At 31.5% G+C, this 20,115-nt stretch overlaps 1 protein-coding gene across 1 annotated transcript; it reads left to right on the top strand.

The window, feature by feature from the left end:
- The first annotated feature begins 3,249 nt into the window (after positions 1-3,249).
- Positions 3,250-3,690, top strand: LOC148572619 (uncharacterized). The gene has a single exon (XM_088507657.1). It carries the CDS (start codon positions 3,250-3,252, stop codon positions 3,688-3,690), a length of 441 nt encoding a protein of 146 aa, XP_088363783.1.
- The last annotated feature ends 16,425 nt before the right edge of the window (positions 3,691-20,115 follow it).

Genomic DNA, 20,115 nt, shown 5'->3' with positions numbered 1-20,115 from the left:
TGTCATGCAATTGCGCTAGATCAGCATTCCCGTGACGGAGATGATCGCAGGGGCAAGCTGGAGCCACAATTGTAAATTTGGGGGTTCTAATTGGGGCCAACAAAATTTTGAGGGTCATTCTGAACATCAAACTAAATTTCAGGGACTAAATTGAGATTTAACTCGTGATACCACGCAATCAACTCATTTTGATAACTCAGTCACAAAAAAAAAACTCATTTTAATAACTAAGTTCAATTAAGTTAGACTTTGTCTAAGATTATAAAAATTAATAACTCGAAATTTTTAGTTAAAAAAAAGGAGAGACATAAAAAAAAACTTAGTTAACTTATTAAAAAAATAATTTATTTACATAATATTTCTTAATTACGAATTAAAAACTTGTCATAATCGCTATTTGTATTCTCTCCTACCAAAATTCAAATTATTCTTAACAAAACACAATTTTGTTTTCTAGAAATACTGGGATTAATTCTTTATATTTGTTTCTGTCTACTACACATGAGCGCAATCCGAAAAAAAAAAAAAACACGTAAATTATCTAAACAAAAGGGGAAAAGAATATAGGATTAGCTAATCATTAATGGAAAATGTTTCTAAAAACATTCTATATGTCGTCTTACCAACACACACTGAACTCATTTTATTATATTTAAAATCAATACAATTTCCCTCAATTACCCAAAAAAAAAAAAAAATCAATACAATTATGAATCCATTAAACCCTTTCATTTTTCAGTCTTTTTTTTTTTGCAAAATTTTCAAATATATATCACAATAACTGCATATAAATTTGATGTTCTTTCTTTCTCTAGTATTTAAAAAAAAAATCAATTTCAAAATTTAAAAAAACAATCATTTTAAATTAAATTTAAAATTTATAAAATTATAACTTTTAAAAATTAAAAAAATTCTAAATCATTTAATCTGGAAAGCAGGGAAAACAAAAACAAGGAAGAGTTTTGTAAAAGGTATATGACGTCTTTAAATCTGCGAATTGGGAAGGAAGAAAAACAAAAACAAAAAGCAAATAATTTTTTTAAATAAAGAACTTTTTTATGTGGATTAGATGTTTAATGATATTTATTTTAGATAAATTTTTAGACGATTTCGGATGTATTTTAAAAAAAATTTGTGTATTATTATATTGTTTTAGATGGGCTTTATATTTATTTATTTTTTTATGTGTTTTGAAATTATTATATTTATGGTATATTAAAATCAGTCATCAAAGTTAGTTACTGGTATAAAATATATGTTAGAATATAAATATATATTAAAAATAAATTAAATTACATATATATTTATACACAAATATATTAGTGATTAATTTTAGCGACTAATTTTAATGTACAAATCGTATTTTTGTTATTTTGAACGGCTTTAAACACAATTAAAATATTACATCAAATTTTAACCACACATCTTTTTTTTTTTTTTTGTGACTATTTTAACTACACATCTAAAATTATATAATAACACATAAAATAAATTATAAATACATCCAATTCCAAAAATGAAATGAAGACGAAGAATCGATTGCTTCTCTTAAAAAAACTTGCCCCTCTTGATATCAGGCCTCAAATAGTCGTCCATATAAGCATTGAGTTCTTACCACTTAACACATCTATTAAGACCTGCATCAACAAACAAAATTAAAATATATCACCGTGAATTCAGTGACAAAATTAATATTATATATTAGGAAGTGCTCTCCAACTTCTATGTACATGTTTTTGAATTTTCAATGAGCAAGAGCAAGACTAGGGATGTCAATAGGGTGGGTTTGGGATGGGGATACTTTTTTGCTTTTGTTAGTTGGATAATTAGCTTGTTAATTATAGATATTAGTTTGTCATAGTCAGATTAGTAAAATTAGTTATTCTCACTTACATGTAGGGGTGCACATGGGGCCGGGTGAAGCCGGGTTCGCCGTGACCCGAACCCGACTCTAAATAATGACCGGGTCTATTTATGAGACCTTTACCCGATGAAATCGTGTTACTTTCGGGCCACACTTAAGCCGGGTCTAAACCGGGTGAAACCCGGGTCTTGATCAACTATATCACGACATCACCAAAAATTAGATTCTACATCTTTTGAACCTCTAAATTTTGAAAAATAATTATTTCATAACAATGCAACATTCGCATAATAATAATTTAGAATCTAATAATAATAATTTAAAGTTTCATAATAATAATTATATCAATTACACATTAAACATTCAAAGTTCAAAAGACAATTAAAACAAAGTTAACAACCAACACAAGATTAACATAATAATAATAATTTATAGTGTCATATCAACCTATAACAACAAAATATTAAGTAGCAAACAACTACACGGGTCCAACGGGCCGGACCCGGGTGACCCGAGGCTTGGCCCGAACCCGATTTAATAAATAACCGGAGCCATCTATTGAAACCTCGGGTCTGACCAGACCATAACGAAACCGGGCCAAATTAACCCCGAAATCATCGGGTCCGGTCCGGGTCTTCGGGCCGGACCGGGTCTTGTGCACCCCTACTTACATGTATGTATATATATGTGACAGTAAGATTTGTAAGAGTTAAGAAAAGAAAATAAAAAATACTGAAGGCACTTTTTGCTTTCAATTTTTTCTCTTTCTCGAACTGTCTATCTCACCTTCTATAATCCCCTTCTTCTTCTAATCAACAATTGATTTAATCATGGACGCAGAACACAGCAGTTTTAACATGGTGCGGTGAGCGTTCCATGGATTGAATCCTTCATTTCTTCTCCCTTTTGTACTCCCACCTCTTGATTTCTTCTCTTTCCTTAAACCTACACTATAGAGTTTGATGAGAGTTTCTCACTCCACGATCTTGTGATATTACTGTGGTGAGAACTCCGATCAACGGGATTAAGGGAAGAAGATTCTGAATCGGTCATTTACTAGATTCATTGATCAAAGATTTCAATTCCTACTCCAATGGATTCCAACCACACCCCGAATCTTGGAAGCATCGATCTCCAACTTTTGGCCCAAATTATGGCACAAATCACTAGTATGCAATCCACGTCGACGAAATCAACTGTGAGCCCTTATCTCGATTTGGCTAGTCCCTATTATTTGCATCCAGCGGACAGTCCAGGTAACCCCTTGATTTCTAGGGTTCTTGATCATCAGAATTATCACAGTTGGTCGCACTATATGTTGTTAGTGCTTAAATCAAAGAACAAATTGGCCTTTATTGATGGTACTCTCCTGAAGCCACCCATAGATGACCCGTTGTTTGAGGCTTAGGATCGTTGCAATACTTTCTCTAAGCAGTGACATTGCTCAAAGTGTAATGGAAAATAGTATAGCCAAGGATTTATGGCAAGAACTCAAGAATCGATTTTATCAAGGGGATGTCTTCAAGATTGCTGGGCTCCAAGAGAAGTTATTCTCAATCAAGCAAGGTGATCTGTCTGTCACTCATTATTTCACCAAACTCAAAGGAATTTGGAAAGATTTGAAAACTTTCAGACCCCTCCCACAGTGCAACTGCACACCGAAATGCACCTGTGTCTTTGACACGGTTAGCAATTATCAAAAGGATACTTTTGTGGTACGATTCTTGAGGGGCCTCAATGAACAATTTGGAAGTGCTCGATCAAACATTATGCTCATGAACCCTCTTTTCTCCATTGATTCTGCCTATTCAATGATGCTGCAATAGGAACGGCAACTCTTGGGCACTGACATTGCTGAGCTGAGCCCTTTGTTGAGCACTGCTTCATCACACACTTTTCAGTCTCGAGGCAGAGGACGCGGGAGAGGCGGTCGAGGACGCAGTCTAGGTGGCAGAGGAAGTTCTAAGCTCTGTGCCTAATGTGGTAAAACTGGACATCTCATCGACACTTGCTACCGCAAGCATGGAATGCCTCCACATCTTAAGAAACAGAACCAAATCAATAATCTCACTGCTGAGGATGATGATTACGGTGAACCAATTAGCTTGTATGAGAATCAGGGGGAATCTTCACATGCGAAGTTTACTTCAGAGCAAAAAGATGCACTACTGGCCCTTTTGCAGCATCATGGAGCCAAGGTCAATCATAATATGAATCAAGTTGCTTCAGCCAATAACACCACTCCTGGTGAGCATCACTATGCTGTCATGTCCATTTGTTCACAGTACAATGACTCCTGGGTCATCGACACTGGAGCCACCATACATGTGACATATAAGTTAGATGCATTTGATTCGTACCATAAAATCAAACCAATAAAGTTAGATTACCAAACAACCAAATCATCATTGCATCTATTGTGGGTCATGTCATTTTCTCAAAATCTTTATACCTTACAAATGTCTTATACATTCCATCTTTTGTATACAATTTAATTTCTGTTTCACAACTCATTGCATCACTTGACTGCCAATTTGTTTTCAACAAATTTGGTTGTGAGATACAGGACCTTCCAACATGGAAGATGATTGGAGCAACTGATTACTCTAATGGCTTGTATACACTGAACACTAGCACCACCATACATAATACACTTCAATGCAGCTCACATGACACCACGATGCACAACACTGAACTGTGGCACCTCAGATTGGGCCATGTTCCTTTTAATAAATTGCAACTCTTACATGATTCGTTTCCTTCAATTTCTAGTTCAAACTTTAATAAAATTGTGGCTGCAAAGCCGTGTGATTCTTGTCAATTTGCCAAACAAAAGAGGCTCTCTTTTTCTACTAGTCATAGCAAATCTAATGCAGTGTTTGACATTATACACATTGATATCTAGGGTCCTTTGAATATTCTTTCTACTGATGGTAACAAGTATTTTCTCACTATAGTAGATAACTACAGCAGATACACTTGGATATTTTTTATGAAATTAAAATCTGAGACAGAAAGACTGATTAAAAACCTTGTAACCCTCATTGAAAATCAAATTCACAAGACTATAAAGTGCATTCGGTCTGACAATGGCAAGGAGTTCTTAATGCATGACTTTTATGAAGCCAAAGGCATATTGCATCAAAGGTCATGCGTGGCAACTCTACAACAGAATGGAATAGTAGAACGTAAGCACCAGCACATACTGCAGGTAGCTCGATCCATTCTATTCCACTCTGCTGTCCCTAATTGCTATTGGGACTTTGCCGTTGCCCATGCTATCCATTTGATCAATAGATTGCCAAGTTCCATCAATAGATTGTCAATACGGCATTTTTACATGGCGATCTGGATGAGGAGGTTTATATGAGACCCCCTAAAGGCCTTCATCTACCAAGACCGGACCTAGTCTGCAAACTCAAAAAGTCTCTCTATGGCTTAAAACAAGCCAGCAGGCAATGGAACGTGAAACTGACTTCAATGTTAGTTAGTTTGGGGTACAAACAATCCATCAATGATTACTCTCTCTTTACTAAACAATCTGCCAAGTCGTTTACTGCTGTTTTGGTTTATGTGGATGATTTAATACTGACAGGGGATGACCAAGATGAAATAAGAAAAACAAAGATGGCTCTAGACAAAGCATTCAGCATCAAGGACATAGGTGATCTCAAATATTTCTTAGGCTTGGAAATAGCTAGGAGCAACAAAGATATCTCTGTTTGTCAAAGAAAATATGTCACTTATTTGTTGAAGGACTATGGCTTGAGTGATGCCAAACCAGTTAGTACTCCCATGGAGTATACATCAAAACTATCCAGATCAGCTACACCTCCATATGACGACATTTCAGCATATTGCAGATTGGTTGGGAGATTGGTGTATTTGACCACGACAAGGCCAGACATTTGTTATGCAGTTGGCAAGTTAAGTCAGTGTTTGGACTGCCCCACAACATCCCACTATCAAGCAGCGATTCGTGTGTTGAAATACCTCAAGAATGCCCCCGCTACTGGCCTCATATTCCCTACCTCTTCCGACCTCTGTCTGAAAGGCTTTACTGATGCTGACTGGGCATCTTGTCCAGATACCAGGAGGTCAATTTCTGGGTATTGCTTTTTTTTGGGTGATGCTTTGGTTTCTTGGAAGAGTAAAAAGCAACCTACTGTAGCGAGGTCATCCTCAGAAGCCGAGTATATAGCCATGGCAGGTGGTGTGTGTGAGGTTCAATGGTTGTCCTATCTTCTACATGATCTTAATATTCCTATTACTCAGCCCATTCCCTTTTATTGTGATAACCAGTCTGCCCTTTATATTGCAGCGAATCCTGTGTTTCATGAAAGGACTAAGCACATTGAGGTAGATTGTCATGTGGTGCGAGAAAGAGCTGTGTCTGGGTTAGTTAAGTTGCTACATTTCTCAAGCAAAAATCAAACAGCGGATATCTTCACCAAGGCCTTAGCACCTGGTCCTTTTCAGAATTGTTTTAGCAAGCTAGGCCTGTTCGATTTGTATGCTCCTCAATTGAGGGGGAATGGTACCAGTGATTTTGTTACTTGATGATTGACATCTTCCTTTATTGCAAGTTAGTGATATGGAATTCTCCATTTCTCCAACTTGAAGGGGAATGTTAGTTAGTTAGATGGTGTCATAGTTAGATTGTAGTTTTTTTTTTACTCCAAGTTGATATTATGACAATATGCATAACTATCAACTTAAGGAGGAATGTTAGTTGGATAATTAGCTTGTTAATTATAGAGATTAGTTTGTCATAGTTAGGTTAGTAAAATTAGTTATTCTCACTTACATGTATGTATATAGACAGCAAGATTTGTAAGAGTTAAGAAAAGAAAATGAAAAATACTGAAGGCAATTTTTGCCCCCAATTTTTTCTCTCTCTCTTGAACTGTCTCTCTCACCTTCTACAATCCCCTTCTTCTAATCAACAATTGATTCAATCATGGACGCAGAACACAGCAGTTTCAACAGCTTTCCGTCCCATTTCTAAAATTAATTTTTATCTCCGTCTTGATCTCTGCTATAGAAAAATAATTATTCCTATTCCTATTTTTATTTTTCGTGTTTTTTGTGTTTTCTATAGGATTTCATTATCTGTCTCTCTATATTAAACATTTATATAAAAATGATAGTAAAAAATAAAAAAGAAACAAAAAACAAACTACAAAACATTATTACAAACACACAAACATATTTTATCTAAGATTATAAGTCTAGAAATACAACATAATAAATCATAGTCCATTAAACAAAATCTTAAAATACAACTTCCATTCTTAAAAAAAACAATAAAAAGAATAAATAACAGAGAATATGCAAATTAAGATTTTAAACTACAATAAATCAGTAAAAAGGGCAAAAAACACAAAAAAAAAAATAAATTATAAACTGCAATAAATCAACAAAAGAACACATAATAGAGCATATTATTCAATATTCAGAATTCAAAAAACACATAACAAAGATTATACTGAAGAGTAGTATCAAACCCTAACTATTTCATAATTATAAACCCTATATGTCTAATTGCTTCAGATACATAGAAGGAGAGAGAATAAAACCTGAAGTCAAGTGGATGAGAAGGAGGAAGAGGATTGGAAGAAGGGCAACCGGTGACTGCTACAGCGTCAACAGTGATGCGCTCCAGTAGACGACGAGCAACGAAGAGAGGGCAGAGTAGTGGGATGTGACGGCGGAGAGGGGAGAATGGATGCGGTGACAATGACGAGAATGGACGCAATCACGCAGACGCAAGAATGGAGAGGGGAAGGACGTCGCACCTGAAGAGAGAGAACGACGTGGTGAAACTGTGAGGGTGACAACGCGGTAACATTAAGCACTGAACAGGAGGAGGAGTAGTGGCCAGTGGCGACTGGCGAGGGGGTATGGTGCTATGGCTGTGATTGTGGAAACAGCTCTGAGAATTTTGAACTTTTGGGATTGGAGAGTTAGGGCTTGGGGATGGCGCAGTAAATATGGAGAAGTAGTAGAGAAGGGAAGACACTCAATAAGATAGGGTTAGGATTTTCAATAGGTGAAATTACTAAAAAATCCCTATATTAAAAATAAATTAAGGGTATTTAAGCAAATTCAAGAATTCGGGGAATTATCGGGGATGGGGCAGGAATCCCCGCTCGAATTCCCGCCCCTATCTCGAGAGAATTTTAGTTTCTATCCTATAAAAAATTTTTCGCTTTCAAGTGTCCATTTGGGGCAGTCTTCACGGGAATTCCAGCGCTTTGGGAAATTTTGACATCCCTAAATAAGACTAACGAGAATGAAGAGAAGAATGAGGAGATAACAAAGAAAATAAAAAGAGAGAAAAAAGATATGAGCTTTATTTTAAAAGAAGGAAGTTATACTCAATAAAGAGATTTTAGAGATAAAAATTAAATACATTAAATTGAAAAAATTGTTTTCTGAAAAATAGGAAGATAACTTCATAAAAAACTAATTCAATTATTTTATAAGATTTAAAAGTTGAGTAAAGATAACATTTTAAAAAATGGATAGTATTTCTCATTTAAAATATGATGTAATTCTTACCCTAATACTTTTTAGGGTTAAGTACGATTTTGGTCTCTAAGGTAAGGGCTGAAAATTTATTTCGTCTCCGGCCTTTTTTTTCGCTTAAAAATGGTCCCAATTTTAAAATCGTCATTTTTACCAAAATTTTAATTTTTATTACCAAATTACCCCTAACTAAACAACGCGGAGGGTGGAGGGTAGGGAAGAAGAAGGGGGAAGGGGAAGAGAAGGGGGAATCACTCGCCGCTATGATTCGCATCACCACCGAAACCACCGTCCACCACCACTGCTGCTCCTCTCCATCGTCGCACAAGTACAACAACAGTTCGCTGGCGTCACCGTTACCTTGGATTCGCCTCACTGTCATTGCCGCGTGAGGTCATGCTAGCGCCGCCGCGGTAGCTGCCTTCCTCTGCTTGCGTCGCGCCGCCAGCATTCTACCCATCGCCTCACTGTTCTCCTCTGTGTCTTGTTGTGCTTTGTTTCTGATGATAGGCATTCATTTTGCTTCGCGTTATTTTTCCCTGGATTTGTTGAATTTTTTTATTTGTTGATTTTGTTAATTACATTATTTCTGATTCTGATTTTATTATTGTTGTTGATTCTATCTGCTTCTATAGTTCTGCTTCTGATTCTGATTCTATTATTCATTGTTGTTGTTGATGTTTCTGTTTGTTTCTGCTTTTGTTTCTTTTGTTGCTGTTGTTCTTTGGAGTGAGACAGTGATGCTTCTGCTTCTGCTTCTATGGTTCTTTTGTTGTTGTTCTTTGAAAAGTAGGGCTGCACACGGATTGGATATGCTCAAATTTTCGATCCGATCCGCACAAATTTCATCGAATAGGATTGAATCCAATTACCGCACTTTTCGCACTCAGATCCGATCCGCATATTTGCGGATAGGATCGGATATCGGATATCGGATATATCCACAAATTTGGAATAAAACTATATATATTTAAAATAACAAAAGATTAAACCATTACAGCAGCAACTCAAGGGTCAGATATGATCATTGATATCTAATTGATAAAAAAAATAAAATCATAACAATAGCAACTCAAACCTTTTAACAATTGAAGAAGTAAAATTATTTTTCAAAAAAAATTAAACTTATGAACAGAAACACCTTATTCTCATAATAGAAAAGATTTTTTCTTTTCAATATAACAATTTTCATATAAAAAATTAACAAAAAAATCACTTGATGAACGAAGCACTCCACAATAGCACTAGGTAGCGCCGACAAGAAGAGAAGACGATGAAGGCGGCGACGACAGAGGAGCCCCACGCTGCACCAGCCAGCACCACTCACACCATAGAAGTTGGAAGATACCAGGTAGCTCCGACAAGAACAGAAGACGATGAAGGCGAGAACAGAGACGGAGAGGTGGGGCGACAAGGAAGAGAAGAGAAGACGGCGAGGTGACAAAGCTAAGAGACTAGCAAGGAGACGACGTGATTGCGAGAGGATGAAGAAGAGGTGAATGCCAGTGATGGTCACTGATGAGCATATTAGACATGGATTTGTCTGAGAAGTGCGATTGTTAGAAGAGCATAGCGAGGGAGATGAGTGAAAGAGATCACAGTGAGGGTATAGCACCGTATTAAAATGTTTAGGGTTAAGAGTAGGGTTTTTGATTTTTTTTTTAAGTTAGCTATATATATTATTTATTTATTTATTTATTAAGTGTGCGGATCCGCAGATTGGATCCGCGGATCCAGTTGCAATATCCGCGATCCGATCCCCTTATAGTGCGGATCGGATAAGATCCGCAATTTGCGGATCGGATGCAGATAAATACCGCGGATCTGTGGATATTATCCAATCCATGTTCAGCCCTATTGGAAAGAGATAGTGATGCTTCTGTTTTTTTTTTTCCTTCTGTTTCTACTTTTTTTCTTTATGTTTATTACATTGTTTTATTATTATTGTTGCTGATGCTTTGATGAAGACGAAGAAAAAAGAAGCAGAGATGAAGAGATAATGCTGTTATGGGAAAGGGGGAAGGGGAAGGGAGAAGGATATTTTGATCTGAAATACGATTTTAAAATTAAGTTAAATCTTTAGGACCATTTTTTAGCGAAAAAAAGGCTGGAGATGAAATAAATTTTCAACCCCTACCTTAGAGACCAAAATCATATTTAATCCTATTTTTTATTAGTGTTTACATTTTGTACATGTCAATTGAACACATTTAATAATTTTCAAATACCATAATTAGAATATGTATGTGATGGACATAATATTTTGTCAAGTTATCTGACATCAGAACTTCACATTACACACATACACATTGAAAATGGCAATGAAAACGTTTGAGATTAGAGTTTTAAGGAAGCAAAGTTGTTCCCAACAAATCCAAAACCACTCAAACACAGCGTGAATATTGCTAAATTTATGAATACATAATATGCTTTTACAACTTTTCTTGGGGGCATAATAATTAAGCCCTATTGCCCCCTTTATCCAAATTTACCTAAGCTTCTACTTTCTAACTTGAGACTAAAAACGAAGGGAAACAAATATTTGTCATTCAAATCAACCATTATCTATTTGTTTGACATCTCGTTACAATTAGGTAACGAATGGTGGTACTTTTATTATTAGGCCACAAGAAGTCAAGAACTATAAAAATAAACTATGCTATATATTATGAATTAGACCCACGGAGCTAGGGATATATACATGGTAGACATAGGTTGTTGTAGTGGCAACCTCAAATTTATTTTATGCTCTCTGTAAAATGAAGGGATGCGTGCCTATGTATATATATTGAGATACAGATGCACCAACTTCCAATGGGTGCGTGCTTGACTACTTCTTCCCACTCTTTAATATTGTTAGCAACATTTTGCATTATCCAAAAGGTACACCACCCTAATATATATTAGGAAGCGTTTTAAGTGAGGCAGGTTCCTGTACTGGAAGTTTAGTACATCAGTTATTCACACCATTGAAATATATTATAAAATATTTAAATGGCTCAAATAAATAGATACATAGATACTGTGATGACTGATTTAATAAGATATACGATAGGAAGACTTTCACATGTGCCACAGTGCCAGGCAACTTTACTGTTACATTGCTATGCCATGTACGGCTAAGTAGCAGGTTTATAGTTTGTCTTGTAGCAAGCATGAGAATTACAAAAGAACCCTTGAAACGGTGGATGAAAAGACAAAAATACTTAAAAATAGTAGCCGCTTGGATAGGTAGCTAAGGTGAGGAGGATCGAAGCTATTAGACTGCGTCTTCATAGAGCCAGGGTGCAGTAAATGACAAAAAGTTAAAACTTTGGTATTACTTATAATTAATATTAAATCTACAATATTTTTAGTTTTAATTTTTTATTATAATGAACTTATTCTAAGAGCACTTTATATTCGTATAATAATAAAAATATTAAATTTTTTTATGTATTTAACACATTAAAAATACAAAATAAATTATATTTTCGATAACTTTTAATGAAATATATTTTTTATCCAATTTTAATTAAAATGTTTTTTGCATACATAAAACAAAGAAGAGTACTTAATCTTATTTTAAAAATTGACAAAAATAAAATAATATATTTTAGAGTAAAGTATTGTTTTTGTTTCCAACGTTTAGGGTAAGTCCTAAAGTTGTTTTCAATCGTCGTATTTAATTTCCTAACATTTCAAAATTGGCTCAATGTTATCCTGCCGTTAGAGATCCGTTAACAGAATTGACGGCGGGACAAAATTGAGACGATTTTAAAATGTTAGATACTTAAATAGAACAAAAATGTTGGGGACAAAAACGATAGATAGAAATAAATTTTAATTTTATCCTTCAATAATTTTAATTTTTTACTGTATATAATATTTAATTATTTTTTAATCACATTTAAGTAAATTACATTTAATCACACTACTTTCATTTCAAATAAATTTTTTTATATTTTTATATTAACTTATAACTTTAAGTGTAAAATTATAACAAAAACAAATTTATTTAGAATGAAAGTAATATGATTAAGTATAATTTACTTAGATGTGATTAAAAAATAATTGAATACTATGTATAGTGAAAAATTGATATTATTGAAGGATAAAACTAAAATTTATTTTTATGTATCGTTTTTGTCCTCAACGTTTTCGTCCAATTTAAGTCCCTAATGTTTCAAAATCGTCTCAATTTTGTCCCGCCGTCAATTCTGTTAACGGATTTCTAACGGCAGAACAACATTGAGTCAATTTTAAAACGTTAGGTAGCGTTTGGTGGAGAGACAGAGACAGAAAGACTGAGACTGAGAGACAGAGACTAAAAAACAGAGATTGGAATAAATTTCAGTATTCTGTTTAGTGCAAAGTGGGAGACAGAAATTGAAACAAGAATGAAATTCTAATTTAATTTGTACAAAGGGTAAAATTAGAATTAATTAATTGAAATGAAGGTATTTTAGGTATAAAATGTTATTAAAGTTTCAGTTTTTATCTTTAAAAATTTTAGTCCCCTGTGTCCCTACTTTTTGGAGGTACTAAAATATTGAAATTTTGGAGACAGAGATAGAAATTTTAGTACCAATCTCTGAATTAACAAACATGATACTGAATCTCAGTCTCCCAATCTCTGTCTCAGTATCTCAAAACAAACGCTACCTTAGAGACTTAAATAGGACACGATTGAAACGTTAGGGACAACTTTAGAACTTATCCCAAACGTTGAGAAAAAACCGATACTTTACTCTATATTTTATATAATAATTATTCAATCACTCATTAAAAAATTAGTATAATCGATAAAATTTCTATATACATTTGTACTAAAACTGTTTATTAAATTAAGAAAATTTAGAAGTAAATAGTTAATAATTTAACACACATATGTAATTAAAAGTTTTTTTTTGAAGGGAGACCATGATCCATGTTGGGCTTCTAGGTTTCGCCACTGGTGTTTGATGAAGAGAGAGATCGAATAAGAAGAATTTGGATTCTCTAAAATAAAGTGAGATCTTTTATTATTGAATATTTTTTCTCTTATTTTTTTCTTGGTCTCACCTATGAAATAAATAGTGATAGATCATATTTTATACTCTAAAGTAAAATTCAAAATTTAGAGGATCAAAATCTAAATACGAGATGTTGATTTGTATTCGATCTTTATAAGTATAAAAATATAAAAAAATACATAATAACTCATGTAAATGTATAAATAACATTTTTTTAATTAAGAATATATAAAAATCTGTATGTTTATCATCAGATGGAGAACTGTTCCGGAGCTTACCTAGAATCGGATGGTGGTTGGGCTTGTTTGTAAGGCTTAAGCGCTAAAAAATGGTGGCCTCCGACTTGTTTTAGATCTGAAGCCTCCGTCCGAATTATGTATGTGAAAGAATGGGGTGGTACCTGCAAAGATACTCCGATATCTAAGTTAGCAAGGGGGTAATCATGTTTTTAGAGTATTGGAATTTAGAGATACCTGAGGGGTAGTGTCAGTGTATTTATAGGTGATGTGCCAATAACTACCGTTGAAGTGGATCCACTATTAGTGGATAACCGTCCCTTTTATCTAGGGGTTGTTGAGGTCTCCTTTCTAGAAGTGGGGGAGAGATTTACGGAAGCAGTTACTCACTTAGATAAGTATGAGCTGCCTGCTTCAGTCTATTCCGACCTCTTCTAAGAGGTCGGATAAGTGGATAAGGTCACTCTTCTTAATTGGCCCTTTTAATTTTATTGGGTTTGACTTATGTTTTAGGTCAAGGTATGAACAAGAACTATCCTAATGTTGTTTCTGATCAAATTATTATAAACTTCTATAAATTCAAATAAATTGAATTTCACAATAATATTATACAATTAACACCACATTTATTTCGACTTGAATACTCACTTATGAGCAACACGAAGCATATTAACTTCATGTGGCAGATATGTTTTTGCAAGTCTTTGTTAACGTAAATAAAGATTTTCAAATTCGATTCATTTTAGCATTGATTTAGCGTTTAATCTTATGAACAATTCTTTAGAATAAGTTAAACTTAGAGTGTATGATTTCTACCAAATTCAAATACTTAAAAAAATTAAGTTGATAATCAATTGATTCGATTAAGACAAATTATAAACAAAGAATGTCTAAATGAACCAAAATAACTTATACACATTGAAGGTAGCACATTTTATAAATCATTGAATTTTAATAAATATAAATATTTTTTTTTTTAAAATTATTCAAGTTCTTAATAATAGAATATATTAAAATATAAATAAATAAGTAACATATAAAATAATAGTAAAAAATAATTATTTTATTTATATATATTAAAAATAATTCGTATTCATCCTGATGAAGTCAAATTCATTTTTTTTATCTGCTCTTATAAACAAATAAAAAATAACATAATTATAAATTCATTATGAGATATATATGTATATACCGTTAGATACATATAATTTTGACGTACCTAATTTTTTTAGATATTTAAAAAAATAATAATATTATTTATTTTTTATTTCTATTACTAATCTTAGGTATAAATGAAACAACTAAAAAGTTTTACTGTTTTTTTTTCATAAAAGGGATCAATTTCCGTATATAATTATACATGTAATATTTTAAATAAAAATATATTTTAATAATATTTTTAACAAATATAGTTATTTAACATATTTTTAATAGTTATATGAAATAATCTATCATATATCGCAAATTAATATAAAATTTATTTATTTTATATTTTATTTGTTACAATAAAAAAATATCCTAATATAAATTTTATTTGTTTTTTGGCTGGAATATAAATTTTATTTGTTAAAATAGTCACATTATATTATTGTTGCCACATACATTTAATGGTCCATCTCATATTCTTGCTGTTATATAGTGTTACTCATTGACTCAATCTTTGCATCGGCTCCCATAACACTCCCGCGGCTTGGTTCCAAACAATGACTTCACAAAAAGACAAAAAAATGTATTCAACTGCCCATCATGTAATTTTCACCAACTCTAATTTGTTTCCCGCTTTAACCTGTTAGAAGACCAGCCAACACTCTCTGTCTCCTTACTCTACCGCATAACTCTACCAATCTATCTCCACCCTTATAATTTTTTAATATATATCTCAGCGGCTCTGCATTATGGCATAGCAATATGTCAATAAAGTTGCTTGGCACATGTGAAAGTTTTCCAAATACGATAAGACTCTAATCGCATCTATGGATATGAAGTTTTTAGTTGTTCGAGATGGCGTTAATGTCCAAGCTGGTGTGAAGTAATGGTGCTTTCCAATTCTCATGTAACTGGCTTGGCAAGCTGTACGGAAGCCAATGCAATGGGCCGTAGCATCTTATGTATTTAACTATATATATATATATCTTTTTTGCAAGTTACAATTATGGGAAATGAATTTTCTCGATTGTTAAAAAAAATTGAGAGTATAAAGTGTGATTTTTAACTCTTTATTATTTTCTTATATTTATTTTTGGTCCTACTTATAAAATTGATGGTGGGAGATCACATTTTACTCCCTTAATTGTTAAAAAAATTTGAGAGGATTCATTCCCCTCAATTATGCTACGTTGTATACCAAAATCAACCATCAAAATCAACCATCAATATAGAATACAGGTTGAAATACAAATACATATTGAAAATAAATTAAACCAACACATATGTTTATATATAAATACATTGGTGGCTAATTTTAGTGGCTGATTTTGGTATACAAATAATATTTTTTATTATGCGCTTGTATACGATGTTTTCTCTTACTTTAATGGGTTGTTTAGTTTATCTTTTCTTCACATATTCCTAGTTATATCATTGTCCTTCGAATACTATGTATATGTTTTTGTTTTTAGGTGTTGTAATACCTCACCACCTCAGATTTACGATTATAGCGTAAGGTTTTGTGTGGTAGGATATTACAAATTCCGATGACAGAAGATGCATGAAAAACTACATTATTGGTGCACTTTTTTAAATTTGAAAGATTAAAGTGTAGCAATTAAAAAGTCAAAGACTACTAAATCAGTACAACTCACTAATTCCAAAAATTAAAGTGGAGCTTAACTCACTTTTTACGCATTCTCAAATATTCTTATATAAAAAAATTTAGTTGTGTTAACTTTTTTTATCATAAATTGATAATTGACTATATAATAGATTGATAAGTCACAAGTAGATCATTATTATTAATGTGATAATATATATAGATATTGATCTTTATTTATAAAAAAATCACTTAATTATAACTTTTTGATAAATCAATAATTGTATTTGTGAAACTTTTTTTTGGGCATCTAATTGAATTTTGTGTTGTAGTCTTATTGTCTTAATTAATCTACAAAAATTGATTACCATTTTATTTAAAATAATGACAAAAATAATATATTTTATTTAGCATTAAAATAGAGAATTTTACTTTTAAAATAATTTTAAATAATTAAAATAGTTATTTAGTAAAATAAAATATGTTATTTTTTTATATTTGTTCAAAATATATATTAATATTTTAAAAGTATAAATTAATTAATGTTAATTAAAATACAAAATAAGTTAAAAAATATTAATCTTGATATTTTTTATATTTAAAAAAATTATAAAAAGTAGTTAAGTAATTGTTCGAATAAAAATATTTTATTAAAAATAATAACTAAGATATTTACTTGTATCATATTTAATAATATAATTAAATATAGTCAATTTTTAATTGTTGAATTCATTATTTTTTTTATTAATTTTGACCAAAAAAATATACTTTATACAACACATACACTGTAGTATTTCATTTCTAAAGCTACCTAATATCGTCTTTTTAAACTTTTGCTAAGAGTTATAGTTGTCTTTCAATCTCTCGCTACACAATAAATAAACATTACGTACCTGACATATCCAATTTCCACGAAAATATAATGGGATAGTTGAAACGTTTCCTATATATTAGTCAAAGGTAGGTTTCATGATCATCAACGGATAAATGAATGCAGAAACAAGTTGACATAAATAGGGAAATATATAGGAAAAATATTGTCACTTCCGTGTCTCATGAGTGATGACAGATATAGTTGTTAGAGGAGTTGATTTGTTTTTTGATAGTTTTTAAGCTTACACAACCTTTAAAAGAAAAGGTTACATACAAACAAGATAATTAAGCCTAATTAAACAAGGCTAGTCAACTCTCACTAAACTAGAAAATGACAAAAACTCACAGCAGACATTACACCACAAGAAGATAAAGAATTAAAATTCAGCCACACATGCAGCAAAAGACAAGACACCAATAATGTTAGTTATCTCAATTCTTAATATCTGTTATTCGAAATCTTCTGTCTCTTGACCAGCACCAAACACGATACATTTTGTTCTAACAGTGAGATATTCACCTTTTCTTTCTCGAAGACAACAGCATTTTTATGTTTTTACAGAGACTAAATTACAGTAAAAAAGATTGTCATTCAATCTTCTTTTTCGCCCTTCCTATTTGCTCTATGTATCCACGACTCAAAACATTGTCTAGAATTTTTTGCCCAAACCCAAAGTATATTCAATCATTTAGAGGAGTTGATTATTCAAAAAATTTTTTTTGAGTATATAGATATATCAATATTTTTAATAAATTTAATTGTTAATCGTTAATTATATATATTTTATAATGAAAATTAATAATTAAAAATTATTGAAACTACACATCAATATACTAATACACTTAAAAAAATTTCAATTATTTAATCTTTTATGTTATAATAATAATAATAATAAATTAATCTATCAATCTTTATAATGTCACTAGGCACTAGCTTAGCTCATTGGAATGCGATATTGGAAGCAGCAGCGAAGACAATTTAAAAAAAATGTCTATCAAAGAAACATTACATCATAAAATTATTCTAAAAAAATATTAATTAGAAATGAATATCAAACTTGTTTATATTTAACCAGTATTTATAAAATATCTTATAATGTACGTCCTCTGAAATTAATATAAAAAATTGGCTTAAATAAGTTTTTAGGTGAATGCTACAGTGTCTATTACTTTGTATCTAAGTTACTAAAAATGATAAATAAATAATATTTAATAAATTTTACTTGATTTATTTTTTATTTTAAATATTTTATTTTTTACTTTAAAAAAAAGTTAGACAATTTAAGCACCATAACAAAGGTATCATAGAACTCACCAAGTTTTTAATATGCAAAGTATCAAATTTATAGTTCTGATTTTTATAAAAGCTTTACTTTGGTTTTATTCCATTAAAATTTAAACTCGACTATTTTAATTATATTATTAGTTTATTCCAATATGACAAGACATCACATTAGCATTTAACGTATCATGTACATAGAAATTAAAATAGTTTACATTTTAATTTTATTTGACTAAAAGTTTTTTTTTTTGTAGAAATAAAAAAAAATACAGAAATCTTATTTCAACCTAAAAAATTGATACAAACAATATTATTCCTAAGTGTAAAAAAAGAAAAAAGTATGAAAAGAACGAATAAGTAAAATCCCTCTAAATCCAACTATATGAACTATAACATGACAAGGTACAATTAACATGTTTTGGGTAAGGATATCCAAGGCCCCCATTATTGAATTGACTGTCATAGTGTGAAAGATAATTTAATTAATCTGTCAAATGTTTTTGGAGTAAGATAATTCATTAACTATGAATAATGTATCATTCATCTCATCACTGAATATTGATAATAACAGAGAGATTGATAGGCATGTTACGATGCAAATTGACGAGTACGGTTGTATTGACCAAAAATAGAACCTAAGAAAAAAAAGATACGGTTGTCGACAGAGTCTAATAAATTGCATGTTCTTATTATTATATTTCCGCATGTACAATACGCTATAAATTTTATATTTTTGTTTGTAGTGTATGTATTGTCAATTTTTTTTTTTTTTTTTTTTTGTGACTGTGTGTATTGTATGTCAATTTGATGAGATAGTAGTCGATCGACTCAAAATTTTTAAATCGATTTTTATAGAGAATTAATTTTCTATTTACTAACAATTAGCTTTTAAAATAGTGGATGAATAATTATTACGGGAGAGAAAGAGAAATTGAGTAAATAGCCAAATTGGTCCCGAAAGATAGTCCATTCTTCAAACGAGTTCCCGTAAGAAAAAGATAATAAAATTTGTCCCCGAAAAATTTAAAATTGGTAACGTTAGTCCTTCCGTCAGTTGGATGATGACGTGGAGGGCTAATGCCACGTGTCACAATATGATTGGTTGACATGTCAGATCGGTGACACGTGCATGCCACATGGCACTTGACATGTAAAAAAGTTATTTATAATCAAAATAGTCCTTGAAAGTTCAGACGTAAGTCATTTTCATCCCTAAAATTTTAAAAATTAATCAAATTAGTCCTTATATAATTTTTTTTATTTTTTCTTGATAATATTAAATTTAAAATATTTTTTGATACTACTAATTTTAATAGAAATGTAATTATAATTGTATCTTTTCTTCTTAAAAATTTGTTCAATAAAATTATATCTCTCCTTTAATTCTTGTCAAAATCTCTCTATTCTTTTCTATTATAAAACCTTTTTCTTACATTATTACATTTTGTTGGAATATATATATATATATATATATATATATATATATATATATATATATATATAACCTAAACAAAGTTATATGCTCAAAATCAAAATTTATGTATGTTAATCTAAATGAAAGTAATAACGTAATGAAAAAAAAAAGA

The sequence above is a fragment of the Arachis ipaensis genome, chromosome B3 (genome assembly GCF_059453495.1).
Source record: "Arachis ipaensis isolate K30076 ecotype BB chromosome B3, ASM5945349v1, whole genome shotgun sequence".
NCBI classification, from domain to species: Eukaryota; Viridiplantae; Streptophyta; class Magnoliopsida; order Fabales; family Fabaceae; genus Arachis; species Arachis ipaensis.
This window is presented reverse-complemented; position numbering and strand designations above follow the sequence as displayed.